Source organism: Physeter macrocephalus, chromosome 16 (genome assembly GCF_002837175.3).
Source record: "Physeter macrocephalus isolate SW-GA chromosome 16, ASM283717v5, whole genome shotgun sequence".
In the NCBI taxonomy this organism is placed as follows: domain Eukaryota; kingdom Metazoa; phylum Chordata; class Mammalia; order Artiodactyla; family Physeteridae; genus Physeter; species Physeter macrocephalus.
Genome location: NC_041229.1, coordinates 79,404,689 through 79,424,509, shown reverse-complemented (window position 1 = coordinate 79,424,509; position 19,821 = coordinate 79,404,689). Strand labels below are relative to the sequence as shown.

Below are 19,821 nucleotides of genomic sequence, written 5' to 3'. Positions count from 1 at the left end.
AGAAGTCATATAATTTAATTTGTTGAGTGTCTACTATGGGACAGAAACTTCTAGGTACTAAGAGTACCTCAGAGAACAAAATAGAGCCCTTTATGGAGCTTATATTCTAGTGGGGAGATGTTAACGTTTAAAATATTGTATGGTATATTAGTAGGAGATACATTTTATGGAGAATGAAGAGAGTAGAGATTTAGAATGTGGTTGTTTGCAATTTAAATATGTTGTTTGGTCAAGGAAGGTGACATTTGAGCAGTCTTGAAAAGGTAATTTAGTTACTTAAATTAATCTAATTATCTAATTATTAACATGATATACCATTTTCAAATGTGGTAGCTCAGAACCAGTAATGTGTCCAAAAATCACATGATTGTTTAGTGAGAAGGTGGAGAAAGAAATTTGGTCCTTGTTGCAGATAAAGGATGTTTTCCACTATATCTCACCAGGGCTTGGGAAACAAACATTTTTCTAGTGAGAGTAAGTGAATGAAATTCAAATGTCAACACTTGGGTGCCCTAAATTTTCCAGCCTTTTCAGATCACTCCTCTCTTTAATATTTGGAAGAAAAAAAAAAAGAAGGAAAGGAAGGAAGGAAGGGGGAAAAGAAAGAAAGAGAAAGGAAGAAAGAGTGAAAGAGAGGAAGGAAGGAAGGAAGGAAGGAAGGAAGGAAGGAAGGAAGGAAGGAAGGAAGGAAGGGAGGAAGGAAGGAAGGAAGAGGTAGGGAGGGAGGAAGGGAGGGAGGAAGTAAGGGAGGAGAGAGGGAGAAGGGTGCGAAGAAAAGAAAGACAAGAAAGAAATCTCCATATCCTGACTCTGATAGAATACCAAGTGGTCTTCCCCACTTAACCTCAAAGATCATAAAGCTCTCAGGAGCTCTTTCTCCAATTTTTGTTTCTTCCGGGTTCTCAATCTCCTTCGTGTCTCTCTTTCTTCACTAATATTCTGTCATCCTGACCCATTTTGAGATCAAAGATGAACACAGATTTTTTTTCCTTTAATTAAATGATAAAACATCAATACAATACCAGTGATATAGGAGGTTTTCCCTAAAGGTTAGGAGAAAAGACGGGAACTACTCTCCAGCACAACATGGCTAAAACTTAACATTTATTTGGGGGTCTAATGGACAGTATGGTGACTATAGTTAATAATATTGTATTATATATTGGACAGTTGCTAAGAGAGTAGATCTTAAATATTCTCACCCTTCCCTTCACCAAAAAGGGGTAATTATGTGGAGTGATGGAGATGTTACGGAATCCTACTGTGATAACAATTTTGCAGTATATAAGTTCATCAAATCATCATGTTGTACACCTTAAACTTACACATATTATATGTTATTATATCTCAACAAAGCTAGAATAAATTTAACGTTTAATATTAATGATTTCCATTGTTAAAATCCCTTTGGCTCTCCCTTATACTGAGACAGTCTCACTAGTTTTGAGAAATGTCCCTGCCTCCATCCACATTTGTTTACCATTTCCTTGTCTTTATTCCTATGGCATGTCTCTAACATCATTCCTAAGGATAAAAGAAGAAAAAAAAATTAATTAATTTGCAGGAAGAGTTTTTGCTTCTTCACTTTCTCCTCAAACCTAACATTTCTATATTCATAAAAATACCAGCTAATCAAGAGACTTCTACAACAGAGCTCCAGGCCATGTCTGCTGCTCAAAGGAGGAGCAGAAACTCTGGATTTGTAGTTTTCCTTTTTCATGATAAATTCTTGGATGTGGTCCCTTCTTCATCAGTCTCTGTATTAATTATATAGAATTATCTTCCTCAGGATAGGAATTATTCAATTTCCCTTGGAAGAGAAAAATGGGTGCAGTCCCTTTGCAGTTTGAAAAAAAAAGCGTGATAATTTCTGTTTAACTGTAGCTTGGCACACTAGTTTGTCTCCTAGGGGTTGGTTTGATAGGCATGATCATTGAGAGAAGAACTTTATGGGGAGGACTGCTTTCACAACCTGATTCAAGCAGCTTACTTACCATGTGGGGAGTTCTTTGAGTCACCCTTAATAATGTCCACTGGGTTAAAAAATTCATTCATCATGTAAAATTATTAGAATGAATTAATCTATCTGAGGCACAGTTCTGATCATGCCACTTCCCTGTCCAAATTCAAAACAAAACAAAATAACTGCCATGAAAAGGTAATATAGTGATAACGCAATCTCAAAATGGACAAGTCCTGTCCTATTTTTCTCCTTTCTGTCCTAGGCCAACGTAAACATGGTGTGCATAGCCTGCTATTAGGAATATTGCAACAGTGGTTCTTTTCCCTGGATTCCCTATCCTTCCAGTTCTTTATCCTTCCCCCCACTCTTACCTTGGTAGCATTCAATGTCCAACTGTTTTCCTCTTTTCCATTATAAATACTCTATGCCAAGTGCAGAACTATTTTACACTACAGAGACTACTAATGATCTCAAATACAAACCTAACCTATTAGGCAAGAGGGTAATTGAGTAGCTGGGCCGTGTTAAGGTAGTGTGTGTGTGCGCGCGCACGCGTGTGTGTGTGTGTGTGTGTGTGTGAGTATGTGTGTGGCAGGTGATGGTGTTTACATTCTAACAAGGGTCCCAGCTTTACACTAAAGGAATAAAGTAGAGGTGGTGGCCTTGGAGGCCCCTGCAAGAGGGTGCAGGAGATACTGAGATTTCTCCAAGAAGCACATTTTCCTTTGTTCTCCTCCCATGTTAGTATTTCTGACATAGGGATGTACTTTCTAACTTACGTAGCCATTGAATGTGTTGGCTTTTTGTTTTCCCTGAAAAGTTATGAATAAATGGGTGTTATGCTTTATAATCAGCATGAACCTTGTATAGAGTGAGTTTCAATGGGATAGACAGAGTTTGAAGACACTGGATACTACCAAAGGGAGAAAGTGTAAAGAAATAGAAAATAACTGAGAATTAAATTAGTACATTAATGCTGTGCCTTATAATCAGCAAAATGTTGGAAGCAAGGAATACTTTACTGTGAGAGGCATGAGGTTCACATCCCGAACCATTAGCCACTCTGCTTCCACACTGTTTTGAAGTCCAAGACCAGTGGAAGCCATGTAGATAATACTGTTTCTTGATGAAGGTTAATTGAATCAGCAGTACTCATCAACTCTTCACTTACAAGCTTCTAGTATTTAACCTCGGGACTTCATTGATGTAATAATAGTGTTTTGAATTAATATTCACCAGACTTGTACAAGTTGTCCACATGCCTTGTGGATTGAACATTAACACTTAAGTGATGTTAATATTAAAGCATAAAATAGTCAAGCTTCTGAAAGCTGGAGCTCTGATTTTCTGCTGAGACTGTTAACAAATAAAAATCTGTTATATAATTAGAATACCCCACAGTACAAATTAGTAAAAACCAAGGTTAAGACAAAATATTAAAGACCTACTTTTCCCATTAACCCTGATTATATCAACTGTGTAAACTTAGAGGAGGAATTTAAACAACAGGACACAGACAACTCCTGGCAGAATTTTTGCACATTTATTTACAACTAAAAGCATATTTCAGCCTTCAAAGCTTTGTGTGGTCAAATTCAAATCCATGGATCAAAGTAGGGAGTGCAGACAGTACCCAAACTTAACAAATAATCGAAGATTCATTCAGTTACTCAGATGTCAAAAACAAAATTAAAGTTTCCTCTGTTTGATAGGAAATATTTCTGGCCTTGGACATTATGGATAATTTTTGTTTTCTTCTTTTGCTTTTTGGATGAGTTCCTTACTATCTACAATAGCTAACTATGTATAGCTACATAACAACTACATACTGGGCACTCTGGACCAGGCCTTGTGCCTCTGCCTTCAATGAGTTTGTCATCTACAACTGCTGACTGACTCATACAGACATACACATAGAGATTCTTTAAAATAGTTGAGGTTATTCTCAGAGTAAAAAGTGAGTACCAAGGGAGCCTGCTTCCTACAGGAGTTGGGGGAGAGGAAAGCAGGAGATGTGAGTCAGGGAAGGCTCCACAGAGCAAGGTAGACATGAACTAGATCTTGTGGAACATACTGGTTTTGTAGGGATGGTATTGGGGAAGACCTTTGAGAAGGCAGGAGAAGCATGAGTGATGTAGAGAAATTGTTCTCCAGAGGCTTGCTGGGGGTACTTCAGAGCAATAAACAGAGTCTAATAGGAGCAGAATCAAGAATCCATAACTATTTTGTAAATAAGTTCATTTGTATCATTTTTTAAAAAATTCCACATGTAAGCGATATCATATAATAATTTGTCTTTCTCTGTCTGACTTACTTCACTTAGTATGATAATCTCCAGGTCCATCCATGTAGCTGCAAATGGCATGATTTCATTCTTTTTAATGGCTGAGTAATATTCCATTGCATATATGTACTGCATCTTCTTTATCCATTCACCTATCAATGGACATTTAGGTTGCCTCCATGTCTTGGCTATTGTAAACAGCGCTGCAATGTACATTGGGGTGTGTGTATCCTTTCAAACCATGTTTTTCTGCAGATATATGCTCAGGAGTGGGATTGCTGTATCATATGGTAGTTCCATTTTTACTTCTTAAGGAACTTCCATACTGCTCTCCATAGTGGCTATACCAATTTACATTCCCACAAACAGTGTAGGAGGCTTCCCTTGTCTCCACACCCTCTCTAGCATTTATCGTTTGTAGATTTTTTTGATGATTGCCATTCTGACCAGTGTGAGGTGATATCTCATTTAGTTTTGATTTGCATTTCTCCAATAATTAATGATGTTGAGCATATTTTCATGTGCCTCTGGGCCATCTGTATGTCTTCTTTGGAGAAATGTCTATTTAGGTCTTCTGTCCATTTTTTTGATTGGGTTGTGGTTTTTTTTTTTTTTTTATATTGAGCTCACGAGCTCTTTGTAAATTTTGGAGACTAATCCCTTGTCGGTTGCATCATTTGCAAATATTTTATCCCATTCTGTGGGTTGTCTTTTTGTTTTGTTTATGGTTTCCTTTGCTGTACAAAACAGAAACAGACTCAAAGACTTAGAGAATGAACTTATGGGTACCAGTGGGGAAGGCTGGGGGGAGGGATAGATAGGGAGTGTGGGATTGACATGTACACACTGCTATATTTTGCATAATAACCAACAAGGACCTACTGTATAGCACAGGGAATTCTGCTCAGTATTCTGTAATAACCTAAATGGGAAAGGAATTTGCAAAAGAGTAGCTACATGTATATGTATATGTATAACTGGATCACTTTGCTGTACACCTGAAACTAACACAACATTGTTAATCGACTATACTCCAATGTAAAATTAAAAAAATAAAAAAGAGGAATAATAAAAATAACTTTAAGGCACATAAGAAAAAGAATCTATAACTGGATTCTTACCTTCTTTCTCTCATTTGTCCTGGTCTTAACTAAAACTTAACCTCTGTGTACAAGAGTTGTGAATGGGTCAAAATGAAGGAGAGACAGAAAAGATAAAACTGAGGACTACAAATGATTTATTAACTGTTGGTAAATTTATTTTCTGAAGCCTAGAGTCAAAAGAGAGTCTACTCTATTATGTTCCAGGGTGCTTCACTATAAGCACACATAATAGTTAATTATTGATCAGAAAAAAGTGGGTCAGAAAGTCAGAGACACTTAAAGACTCATCATAACCCTCTGAGGTGTTATTATTCCATGTTTCAGATGAAGCTCCGAGGGGTTAAATATTTCATCAGCAATATCACAGCTCACTTAAGTTTGCACCAACTTGAGCAAAGGTCTCCTGATCCCTCGTTCTTTACTCCTTTTCCCCCACACCCACCGTCTCATGGAGTTGCAGGTACACACCTTCACCCTCCCTTACTCGGAAGGAAAATACAGATGATAGTTGTGTTGGCATTTTAGAGATTCTGTTTCACTCATTAAAAATGCTGAGGTGGTGAACTTGTGTCACTTCTATGGTTCCCAGTAATGTTTAACCTTAAGTTTAAAAAAATCTAGGAGATTAAAGAGCATGTTATCTGGCAAGTCCATTCCACCTCCGGTGGTTATTAATTTCGGAACACATCTGAATTCCTTCTCTGTGGCATATGCTTTAGCAGAGGAAAAGACAGCTCCAGGCCAGGGTCAGATTTCAAGTTCTCATCTGTTGGTACCAATACCAGATCCCTCTTTGTCGTCAACTTCTGAGATCTTCCCTGAGTACAACTTGGTTTCCGAAGTGCTACACAAGTGCCTCTGGTCATCATTCTCTTCACACAACCACAGTCTCCTCTCCTGGAAAAGCATCTACTCTACTGAGCTTTGCTTTTGGAAAGAACTTCTCCCTGAAACCAGGTTGAGAGCAACTCTCTGGTGCCATACTTCCCAGCATGGAGGTGAAGAACTTTGAAGTCTGGGATTATGTAGTCTTTGCAGCCCTCTTTGTCATTTCCTCTGGAATTGGGGTGTTCTTTGCCATTAGGGAGAGAAAAAAGGCAACTTCAAGGGAGTTTCTGGTTGGGGGACGGCAAATGACCTTTGGCCCCGTGGCATTGTCTCTGACAGCCAGCTTTATGTCCGCTGTCACTGTCCTGGGGACCCCGGCCGAGGTCTACCGCTTTGGGGCATCCTTCATCGTCTTCTTCATTGCGTATGCATTTGTGATCATCTTCACATCAGAGCTCTTTCTCCCTGTGTTCTACAGATCTGGCATCACCAGCACATATGAGGTAAGACAACTACTTCCTTCATCTTCACTTTGGGAGGTAGTCACTGTTTCCTCTCCACTTGAACATGTTTTGTTATTCTTGCTTTTTTCTCTAGTGATACACATTGTCTTGATAATAACACATGATAGTTGAAAAACACTCACTTATTTTCAGGGCAATTATACATCATGGGAAAAAATATTGCAGTGTTATTAGGGAAAGCTTAAGCTTTGGATACAGATACACTTGTAACCAAAGACATCTACAGACACCTACACCTTCCATCTGTAGAACAGAAATAACAAAGTCAAGCCCATGAGTCTACTTCAATGATTAAATGAGAACCTGTAGGTAAACATCTACTATACAGCTTAACTTGTAGGAGATTCTCAATGAAGGAAAGCTGATGTTATTACTTGTATTATTATTAACATCAGTATTCTGAAAAGCATGAAGAACATTGTGTATTGTCTCTTTTCAGCTAAGAAAACAGATACAGATAGATGACTTAGTCAAGATTGTACAGTGGATGGTACAGTTTTAGTAAAACAGTTCAGTTACTACATTAAAACAATTGCAAATATATAACTGAGGAGATTTGAGACAGTACAGATAGAGGACATATAAGCATTTCATTGAATTTAATTTACCATTTACCTTTGCCCTTTACATATTTTTTAAATTGTAGTACCTTAATAAGAAGAAATTCAGATTGTGTAAAGTACATATTTTGGGACTGCCTCTTTCTTTATAAGAATTAGCAGTGTGGCATAGGAGTTAAAAGTTATGAACTTTAAACTCAGGCTACTGGCTTTGAATACTAGCTCTGCTGCTTAACTAGCTGTAAGACTTTGGGAAAATGACTTACTTCTCTGTACCTGATTTTCACACATGTAAAATGAGAATAATAAAACTACCTATCTTAAAGAATGTCTGTGAGGAGTAAATGAGTTATTATATGCAAATACTTTCAACAGAGCCTGGAAAGTTGTAAATGCCCTGGAAGAGTTTTATATTATTTATCATTATTGTTCTTGTTGTTGTTACAGTCCCCAAATTTCTACCAATCTCTGTATAGAACCTTGAATTTATGTTTATTTGTTCATCATCCATTTTCTGCTACCTAGCCATAGATATTCTTACCAGGGTCTTTTAAAGTAGTAAAAACTGAAAGGGTAGAGTCTATTTCCCAACCTCTTGAATCTGGGATGGCCTTGTGACTTGCTTTGGCCAATAGCATGTGGCAGAAGTGATGTGTGAATTGGGAGCTTAAGTCTCATGAGGCTTATAGCTTCTGCCTTTGCCTTCTTGGAATGTTGTCCTGATATAGCTATGTCAGGAGGTGGGTCTAGTTGTTCCAACTTCTGGAGGATGAGTGAACAAGTAGAGAAGAACAGAAGCATACTGGCCAGCAGCCAACACCAATCACCAGACATGTGAGTGATGCCATCTTGGATTTTCTCCCCCAGCTGACCTTCCCATTGATTGCAGACCCATGGCAGCCCTGGAGAATCAAGTAGAGGAATCACCCAGCCAATCCTAAAAATTGTGAGAAATATTAAGTCCTTGGTTTTTAAGCCATTGAGTTTTGGGATTGGCAATAGCCAACTGATTTAAATGCTTTGATATACAGGGGGATTTCAAGACTAATCTATGCCATCTGTGCTACTTTGTCACTATCCTCTCCCGTGTCAAAGCATAAGGAACTGTTCTCACCCTCAAGTTATAAATTAGGCTCAGCTCATTTGCAATATCATACATTTTCATTATCTCCACTTGGACAGTTTATAATTGGTCTCATCATGTTGTCTCCACTTCACTTAGAGTTATTTTCTTCTTTCTCTTATCAAACATTAATAGATCCAGCATGTTATTATTTACCCTTAACACTACCTTGTGAGCTGATGTCTACCTGCTTTCTCATTTTTCTTGGACTTCTTAAACTAAATAGTTTCTGAACTACTTACTTCTCTCTAATCCAGACTTTTTCATTATAATGCCCAGGCTACTACTTCTTCCATAGTGTTTTCTAAGCATAGATTATACACTTTTTTTTCCTGTAAATTGCTTTCCTTTTAGTTCTCCTTTAAATTACATTTGTGACATTTTAGTAATTATATTTAAAATTTGAGAAATTAGATGTGTAGTTATAAGATATCATTATTGAGTATTATTTCAGTATAGTAAATAAAATGACAAAATATTTGTTGTAAAATGGATATTTAGAGTGTGATAGGGTCTAAACCAATGTTATGAGGATTTTTTAGATCATTATAAGGATTGGTTTTTACTCTCAGTGAGATGGGTCATTGCACTGTTTGGGCAGGAGAGTGCTGTAATGTGATTTGTATTTTAAGAGTATTACTCTAGCTGTATGTTGAGACTAATTATAAGGTTTTTACTGCTGAAGCAGGGGGTCTAGTTAGGAAGCTATTGCTGTAATCTAGGCAAGAATGATGGTATTAGCATAGAGACAGAGGGGATGATGCAAGTGAAATTTTGAAATGGGGGGAGGAGGTGCCAGGATTCTTTTATGAATTGCATGTGGGGAGTGAGACAGAAAGGAGTCAAGGATGGCTCCATGATACTTGAACCAACATGAAAAGTGGACTTATTTCCTGAGTTGGAAAATAGTGTGGCTATGTCAGGTTTGGGGTTTTGAAAATAATCGAACATGATGGTAAATGTTACCTGTGCTATTTTTAAAAGCAAGCACAAAGCATGCAAATTTTCTGCTGAACTTCCATTTTTACTTTTACTAGTTAAAGCTATACACTGATCCAGAATGATCACTGGATACGTGAGTGAGTGAATACAGTCTTTCAGATGGAGAAATATGCAGTTCGAATAGTCTCTTATTTCATGGATGAGAGACCAGAGGCTTAGATTACAAAGTGAGATAGTGGCAAAGCTCAAACTAGAATTCAAGATGTCTTACTTCTGATCTAGTTCTTTTTTTTTTCATATATATTTTTCTTAATACTGTCTCTCTAGTTTGACTGAATTGATTGAATTTAGAGGAACTAAACTGAGATGTTAAAACCAATGACTTTTGCAGATTCCTATAGCAATTTTCTCACTACCTTTCCATTTTTCAGGAACAATTTCCCCTTTGCTTTCCTAGACGTCATATGCCAAACAGTCCCAAAGCCAATATCACATAGTTTGGGTTTTGCAACATTTCTCCACTTCTGATACCACATTTTATATCAGTTATCTATTGCTGTGTAACATACCATCCCCAAATAACTTTCTTAAACCAACAATTTTACCTGCTCACAATTTTGTGGATCAATAATCTGACCTAAGCTCAAGAGAGTCTAGTAAGACAGTAAGGTTCTTCTGGTCTTACTTGGGGCCATCTCTGTAACTGCCATCAGCTAGTGGGTTGGTTAGTGGCTCGTTGGTCTAGGGGAACTCAGATGGGACAGCTTGTAGCATACTACACTTGGTCTCATCCTCTAGTAGGCTATCCTGGGCTCTTCATGTGATGGGAAAAGAATCCCTGTCAACCAGAAGACACAGCTCATTACACAAGCAATTTTGCAGTCTCCACTTGAATCATATTTGGTAGAAATATCACTGTCTTAAGTTGTGTTCCCCCAGAAGCAAATCCTGAGACAGGGAGTTGAATGCAATTCATTTTGGGGGGAAATGATTTTATTAAGCATTGGTAAGTGGCAAGTAAGACATGGAAAAAAAGGAAGCCAATAAAAGGTATGTTTTTGAGCAGGTTGTTATTGTGAGCAACTGAGGTTCTATCTCACTGGGGATTTCTGGGGGACAGTACAGATCACATATCAGGGTTGGTTTTCTTGAAATGAAAATAACTGGGATTTTTTAGTCCAACTTCCTTTTGTCATTGCCTGAAAGCCAATGATAACACCCCCAAGCACTTCTAGTCCACCCTGTGCAAGGGGTGAGATAAAGCACTCAAGCAGAAAATCACGGTACAGTTAGATGCTATCAACATGTACTGGGACAGAGAGTGCCAATAAGCTCCAGGGGTCACACCCACAATGACTACTACAGTCACTAAGATCCCACTATATTCCTGTCCCTGCACTTGACATTATGGTACACTATACCATTAGAGCTTACAAATGCCAATTTTAGAAAGAGGTGGCCATCGTTTAGTGCAATAAACTAATCTTTCCAAGGACATGTGATTTGAACCCATGTTGTCTTCAGCTTAAAAGTTTTGCACTGTTTTTTATCCTATGATAGCTGAGACTTTCAGTTCCTCTCTCAGTGACTTCCTTACTTCTTTAAAAATATTTTCCTCATACCTGGTGCCCTCAGTCATACATCCACTAGATTATCACCTGACTCACAGTGTACTGAATGTGTTGTCTGAGGAAAGATGGTCTGAAAATAAGGTGGTTCTTTCCTTGGGGGAAGGGTTGAGCAGTAAATTGGGAGATGTGGATTAGTGTGAAACTGAGTGACAACTCTGTCAAGAGGAGTCTTTTCTAGGGTTTCAAAGAAGGTTCCACCTTAAGCCATCAATCAACACTTACTTATGTATCATTTCGAGGAAAAGGACACATCAGTAAACTCCTGGTTTAATCAAAATGATTTTTCTTAAATTAGATAAGAAAGAACTACTACCAATTAGAAATTACTACCAAGAACTACCACCAGGATATTTAGTCCTCAAGTCATTTGCTACTTTTAACATTTATTTTGTTCATTCAGTACATGTTTATCATGCACTGGAAGACAAATACTTGTGCCTTCTAGAATACTTGTTCAAGAATACCTTTCTTGACCTCCAACAGTAAATCAGATCCATCTGTTTACTGTGTTCACAACTCCCTGTAGCTTTTCTTTTAGTACATACCATCACTGTAACTTTACTTTAGTATAAATTTGTTAATGGTCTCCTCTAATCTGTAAAATCCTTTGTGACATGAACTATATAATATTTGCGATCATTGTATATCAGAATGCCATATAGAGGGCAAGTAATAAATATTTGTTAAATGAATGAATACATGAAAGATGAAGATAAAATGAATAAAATAAGACCCTGTTTACATGTACCAGGGAAAGTAAGTGTGGTAGGCTGAAAAATGCATCCCCCTCCCTCTAAAAATCATAATAAATGTTCTAATCCCAGGAACCTGTGACTGTTACCTTATATGGTTTAGAAAAAGAGATCTTTGCAAAGTTGATTAAATTAAGGATATTGAGATGGAGAGATTATCCTGGTTTAACCAGGTAGGTCTTAAGTACGATCACATTTATATGAGGGAGGCAGAAAGAGATTTGACAGACAGAAGAAAAGGCAGTGTGACCAAAGAGGCAGAGATTAGAGTGATAAAGCTAAAAGCTAAAGGACTGCCTGCAGCCACCAAAAACTCCAAAGAAGCAAGAAGTAAATTCTTCCCTAAGACCTCCAGAGGGAGCAGAGCCCTGCCAACACTTTGATTTTGGCCCAGTGAAATTGATTTTGAACTCCTGGCTTCCAGAACTGTAAGAGAACATATTTCTGTTGCGTTAAGCCACCAAATTTGTGATATTTTGTTACAGTAGCCATAGGAAACAAATACAGTAAAATATGTGAATCCAACACTAAAATACAAGGCAGCAGATGATCAAGTGTTATTACATATGAAAGAAGTTTAATATAGTTGCCCTAAATGCTCAAAGGAGAACGTATGAGTAGGAATAGGAATGGCAATTGGGCTATCTTTTTTTTTTTTTTAACATCTTTATTGGAGTATAATTGATTTACAATGGTGTGTTAGTTTCTGCTTTATAACAAAGTGAATCAGCTATACATATACATATGTTCCCATATCTCTTCCCTCTTGAATCTCCCTCCTTCCCACCCTCCCTATCCCACCCCTCTAGGTGGTCACAAAGCACCGAGCTGATCTCCCTGTGCTATGCGGCTGCTTCCCATTAGCTACCTATTCTACGTTTGGTAGTGTATATATGTCCATGCCACTCTCTCACTTTGTCACAGCTTACCCTTCCCCCTCCCCATATCCTCAAGTCCATTCTCTAAGAATTGGTGAATTTGGAGAGAGGGAGGCTCTCTCACACTGAAAATCTGCCTACACAAAGGACAAATCTGCAGAGTACAAAGCATGCTGGTTGAATAATACATAATGATTTTATGTGGAGAATAAATCATGTGAAGGTTAGTGTTGTGAGCTAAGACAGGAAGGGTGTGGATCAGACAGCAGACGGTTTAGAATGTCAAGACTGGGATGTGCATTTTGTTTTGTCAATGATAGAGAATCACTGGAACGTTTGAGGAAAAGCATGACATGACCAGAGTTCTGCTTTAAGAGAATCAGTGCAGCAGGTGTGTGGTTGGTGGAATGAGTGGGCAAGGCTTGGAATTAGAGAGGTCAGTTAGGGGGCTACTGCACTGATCTGGGAAAGAGGAAAGGAAGGCCTGAGCTGAATCTGGGGATAGTGGGGATATAAAAGGAAATAATGGCTTTAGCATATCCACTAGGAAGAGCCCTAAATAATGAGCCAGAAAATCTGGTTTTTATTGAAGCAATAACAATTTAAAAATAAAAAAACATTTATCTTCTCTGACCATCAAGGGAAGCTTGAGCAAAAATTGAGTTTTACTATATCTTTGACTTTAAATAATCCAAATTTGTTTCCCTTTCTCCCAAGTACAGATAGCGTAAAATCGTGTTATAAACTAAGCACTAAACTCAGAGAAATACCAAGAAAACAGAAAACCTTCCTAGCAGCCCTTACATAAAACTTGCTGATTCTTTGCATGTCCTTCTCTCTGTTCTTTCTAGTACTTACAACTACGATTCAACAAACCAGTTCGCTATGCAGCCACAGCCATCTACATTTTGCAGACGGTAAGGGGTAAGGGTTGCTGCAGAGGTGGATTGGGGAGTGACAAGTATGGGTTTGTTTATTTCAGGGGGCAATTAACACAATTAAAAGAAAGATTCAACACTAAGAAGAAACTACTTTCTTCTAAGGATAGCTCTTTCAAGACAAGTGATTATATCAAGGTATTTCCACATTTCATAGACCCCATATATCTGTACAAATAATGACAAACAAATATATATATATAAAATAAACCACCAAGGGAAAAAAAGCTTTTCCTTAAATTTATTTTGAACTCTTATTTAACCTGTTCAAGTTGCTTTTGATATGAAATGATCTGGTAACTAATTCTGTTTTGTTTTGTTTTTTTACTAGTAAACTATGTTGAACCAGAAATACCCATTTTGCTGAAAATCTGTTTAAGACTATACTCTCAAACCAATATTCCCACATTCCCCATTTGGACTCCTCTCCTGGGTTCTAGGGTGCCCTCTTGCTGCCCCACACTTGCCTGTGGGACACCCTCAATGCATTTCCCGTGACTCACCAAGAACTTTCTGCTAGAAGATAAACTACCTTCTCTTTTCTTAATCAAAACGCCCACTCACTGACTGAAGGATTTAAGAACAAGAAAAGGAGGGAAACACTGCTCCTTAACCATAGATATTTGCCTTTTAAAACCCTGCATAGATCTCTAAATGGTGAAATTTCATTTAAAACTAAATGGGACTCCACCCACTTCCATCGGTGTAGTGACTGCAGTTCTGGGAGCTTGAAGATATACCCCCTTTGAAGATCACCCATGTTGGTAGTTTTCCCTGCATGGTGCTCTAATCACAGATTATTTCCAGCTCCACTCTAAAATTTATATTTCAAATTGCTAAAATGTGTTTGTGTCATGGTGATATGTGTATGATGGGGTAGTGGAAGGGTGAATTAAAAACTTAACTTGAACCCTATTTTCATATCCTTCAGAAATATACCAGATCTAGCCACAAAATCTCAACATATGCAGCCATCTTAAAAGTCCAACACTCTTCCTCCATCTCATGCTTATTATCCCTTCTGCAAATTAGTTACAGTAGCCAAGGATTTCAAAACAAGAGTGTATGGGATTGAAGTGTTTGATGAAGAAGTTTAAGGAAATGTAGCTCTAAGGTCATAAGGAATTTCTTAGACAGCCTTCCTTTCTGTGTCACTTTTCTCACTGTTCATCTGATTCTTGTCTCTCCACCAGATTCTCTACACAGGAGTGGTGGTGTATGCCCCTGCTCTGGCCCTCAATCAAGGTGAGCTAGCGACACTCTCTTGTACTGTCCACCATTTTTATACATACCATGTCACCTTGAGAAATATACACACAACATCTTGTTGAGGAGACATTCCTGTGGTTAGGGTGCTTGAATTACTGTAGTTGTCACAACATAAAGCTCTATAAACTGAACACTGAAAATAATGCAAATAACTAGTTACTTGATTTTATCCACATGGTTCCAAACACCCAATTTGATTATTTGTTTTCTAATCACTGAAGTTATGGCAATTCTTTTTGAAGTATGGTTGATTTACAGTATGTTTTGTTAGATTGTACATCAAAGTTATTCAGTTGTATATATATTTTTCCAAATTATTTTCCATTATAAGTTATTACAAGATATTGAATATAGTTCCTTGTGCTATACAGTAAATCTTTGTTGTTTATCTTTTTTTTCTATTGGAGTATAGTTGCTTTACAATATTGTGTTAGTTTCTGCTGTACAATGAAGTGAATCAGCAATAAGTATACATATATCCCCTCCCTGTTGAACCTCCCTCCCCCACCACCCCAATCCCACCCATCTAGGTCACCACAGAGCACCGAGCTGATCTCCCTGTGCTATACAGCAGGTTCCTACTAGCTGCCTATTCTACACATGGTAGTGTATGTATGTAAATCCTAATCTCCCAATTCATTCCACCCTCCCCTTCCCCGCCCCCATGTTCACATGTCTGTTCTCTACATCTGCGTCTCTATTCCTGCCTTGCAAATAGGTTCATCTGTACCATTTTTCTAGATTCCACATATATGTGTTAATATACAATATTTGTTTTTCTCTTTCTGACTTACTTAACTCTGTATGACAGACTCTAGGTCCAACCACATCTCTACAATTGACCCAATTTCATTCTTTTTATGGCTGAGTAATATTCCATTCTGTATATGTACCACATCTTCTTTATCCATTTGTCTGTCATTGGATATTCAGGTTGTTTCCATGTCCTGGCTATTGTAAATAGTGCTGCACTGAACACTGGGATACATGTGTCTTTTTTCTTTTTAATTTTATTTATTTATTTTTTATACAGCAGGTTCTTATTAGTTATCTATTTTACACATATTAGTGTATACATGTCAATCTCAATCTCCCAATTCATCCCACCACTGCCACCCCCATCCCCGCTCTCTCCCCTTGGTATCCATACGTTTGTTCTCTACATCTGTGTCTCTATTTCTGCCTTGCAAACCGGTTCATCGTACTTTTCTTCTAGATTCCAAATATATGCGCTAACCTACGATATTTGTTTTTCTCTTTCTGACTTACTTCATTCAGTATGACAGTCTCTAGGTCCATCCACATCTCTACAAATGACCCAATTTCATTCCTTTCTATGGCTGGGTAATATTCCATTGTGTATATGTACCACATCTTCTTTAACCATTCATCTGTCTATGGGCATTTAGGTTGCTTCCATGACCTGGCTATTGCAAATAGTGCTGCAATGAACATTGGGGTCCATGTGTCTTTTTGAATTATGATTTTCTCAGGGTATATGCCCGGTAGTGGGATTGCTGGGTCATATGGTAATTCTATTTTTAGTTTTTTAAGGAACCTCCATACTGTTCTCCATAGTGGTTGTATCAATTTACATTCCCACCAACAGTGCAAGAGGGTTCCCCTTTCTCCACACCCTCTCCAGCATTTTTTTTTTTTTCTGGCGGTACGCGGGCCTCTCACTGTTGTGACCTCTCCCGTTGCGGAGCACAGGCTCAAGGGCCATGGCTCACGGGCCTAGCCACTCCGCGGCATGTGGGATCTTCCCGGACCAGGGCACGACCCCGCGTCCCCTGCATCGGCAGGCGGACTCTCAACCACCGCGCCATCAGGGAAGCCCTCCAGCATTTACTTTTGTAGATTTTTTTATGATGGCCATTCTGACCAGTGTGAGGTACGTATAGTAGTGTGTTTCAGTAATCCCATACTACTAACTTATCCCTACTCCTTCCCTTTCCCCTTTGGTAACCATAAGTTTGACAATTTTGTATGGTATATACACAACCACTAAATAAGGTCATCTATAATATATGGTCCTTTCTCAGTAATCTCATGAAGTAGATACTCTGAATACATGAGTAAAATGTGCTTGTAGTAATTATTTTAAGATTTATACTTGACTCTTTTGAAAGAATAGAATCCTAGGGAAAAAAAGGAAGAAGAAACAAAAGTGAAAGAAATTTCATAATAATACCTGTAATATTAGAAGTCCTCAGTATTCAATTTAATTGTGCTATGTGCTTATAATGAGAAATATGTATTCATGGTCAATGTTTAGTTGGTTTCAAAGTACTCAGACTAACTTTGTTAAGAAAAACAAACAAACAAACAATTGGTGCAGAGATTGGAAGCTCCAGAATCTTAAGAGGAATAATTTGGCTTTTAAAATTACATGAAAATTATGGACTGGGTTGAGGTATAATAATGTAATAAAATAATCTTTATCAGAGGTGAGAAAATTTAATGAGACAACTCTAATTTGATTTCCATTTGCGCACAAAGAACACAGACAAAAATATTGTGACTTTTTCCTCATAAAGTTTGTTCTTTTACTTTCCTTAGAGAAACTTCTTTCAATATGTTTTCTTCTTTCATAGTGACTGGGTTTGATCTCTGGGGCTCTGTGTTTGCAACAGGAATTGTTTGCACATTCTACTGTACCCTGGTATGTATCTAGCTGTGAAAAAGTATTTAGCATTATATCCTAATATGGGATAAGGGCTAATTTCCAACTACAGGGCATCTAAGTATAGCAGAAATTGCTATTCCACAATTAAATAGAAATATGCTGGCTTATCTGTCACAGTTTCCAGAGAAAGGTGACGTTGTTTTGTTTAAAATTCTTTTCAGTACCAACCATTAATAGAATTTGGGCTCTGGGCTCATTTGAGAAAGCCATGGCTAAGAGAAGATTTAATGACAGAAATATCTCCATGTTTGGAGTGTAGGTGACCCTATGCAACTACTGAGAAATAAAAAATGTGCTCATTAACAGTGGTTATAAACCATAGGTAGCATTTATACTTCACTGTCTACTGGTTGAGAAATACAAAATGCATGAATGAACGATCAAGGATGGCTGGTATTTTGTAAACTTGAGGATTCCACAACTTGTTTTTGTCTCTTATAGGTGGATAAGTTTGGATTACATTTAACATTTGGTCTTACACATGGTCAGTTTTAACCAAGGAACCTAGGTGGTATTGGCAATTATATTTATATAATTGTTAGTATTGGTTTAATTCAACAAACATTCATTGAGCACCTATTATTTGCCACGCCCTGCAATAGAAATCTGTATTCTTCTGAGTCATTGGTACCATATATGGAGGCTTTAAGTAACCAGTTAAGAATATGGCAATGGTCCCCAGATAGTTGGATTCTCCTTCCTCCTTTACAGAGAAAAATAAAGTAATTGATATATTATCATATAGCACCATCCATGTATTTTGGCCTTGTGTGCATATCACTTCCTCTTTTAACATATATCATGATAACATACAATTTAAAAATGCTCTTCTCTCTCTTTTCATACTTGCAAATCCCACCATTTCTTTGCACTACAGTTTTATCTTATTTTTTTTCCCATTCCATTCTCACTACCATAATTCTATTCCAGACATACTCCTCCTACCTAAATTAAAAATAGTCTCCTCTTCCTTACATGCCTGGCCGTATGTGACAGATTAGTGGCTCTGTAGTAACTGCCCATAGGAGGATAACTAGATGCATTGCTTAGCAACAGTAATGGAAGCCAGAAACAGTGGAATAATATCTTCAAAGCACTGAAGGAAAACAATTGTCAGTTATAATTGTGTATTTAGCAAAACTATCTTTCAGAAACTGACTGTCAAGAACTGAGAGAAATTACCTCTAACATATCTTCCCCTGAGAAAAACCTAGAGGAAATACCGTGGGAAGAAGGAAAATTATCCAGTTTTTGATGGAAGAAGTAATGATAAGAAAATAAAATAGTAAACCTTTAGTAAGTCTAGTCAAACAATTTCCAGTGCTTAATGAAAACAACAATAATTTTATAGTATGGTATAATTTATATAGTATCAAATAATATAGTATATAATATTATAAATATAATAATAATGATTACTATTATATGTAATTTTGCGATTAAGAAAAAGAGTAACTTTCATTTGGACATCAATAGCATGTAAATCAGGAAGAGAGTAATTAGACTTAAAGATTTTTTAATCCTTGAATTGTTGGGGATTAAGACATTTTTAAAATTTAGACTCTAAATGAAAAATTCATGGCAAAATTTCAAGGGGACTCATTTAAATAAAACAGAGTAGAAAAAGGGAATTAAAACAAAGCAAAACAAAACTGCAATTGATTTAAGCAAGAGAAGAAAAAAATACAGAAAAAGTAGAACAAATAGAAACCAAAAAGATGTCAGAAACAAGTTTGGATACTTTAATAATCACAATAAACAAAAATAAGCTAAATGTACTACCTCTTAATTGATTTCAGTGTTTCCCTCCATCCTGCATCCTCTGTTAACTTAATCTTCTTAAAACATCCATCTCTTCATGCCACTGACCTAATTCTCTTCTTGCTTCCCATTGTTCACAGGATAAAGTGTAAGCTTCTTAACCTAGTGTTGGAAATCTTTCAGTCTGTGAGTCAATCCACCCATCTAACCTCTTCTCACCACACCTGTTTCATCTCCTATCTCTTGCTGGGCCACAGGCTGCAATGTCTCACCAAACTGGTGGCTCATTTTTGCTCATAGAGCAGTTTCTTTACTCTGTTAATCCTGTGGATGTGTAGCCTAGCTAAGATAACCAGTGGAAGAGATTTAAAAAAAAAAAAAAAAAAAAAAGAAAGAAATGATTCCTGCCATCCAAGAGTTTGTAATCTAGGGAGGTAAACAGTAGAACCAAAACAACAGACTGATTAAAATACCTAAGTGACACTCAAGGCACAGTCAGGATTGTAGATGAGTGATGTGTGGGCATGTGTGTCTCTTGCTGTATGAAAGAGTCATAGAATCAGAGAAGTTTTCATG

The 19,821-nt window shown here is 37.4% G+C and overlaps 1 protein-coding gene across 1 annotated transcript in view; it reads left to right on the top strand.

Moving 5' to 3' along the window:
- Positions 1-6,342: 6,342 nt before the first annotated feature.
- Positions 6,343-19,821, top strand: part of SLC5A12 (solute carrier family 5 member 12) — a 44,714-nt gene continuing 31,235 nt past the window's right edge. The window contains exons 1-4 of the mRNA XM_007108524.2: positions 6,343-6,681; positions 13,440-13,505; positions 14,720-14,771; positions 17,393-17,460. Of these exons, the coding sequence (XP_007108586.1) occupies positions 6,343-6,681; positions 13,440-13,505; positions 14,720-14,771; positions 17,393-17,460 (525 nt within the window). The remainder of the gene's footprint in view (positions 6,682-13,439; positions 13,506-14,719; positions 14,772-17,392; positions 17,461-19,821) is intronic.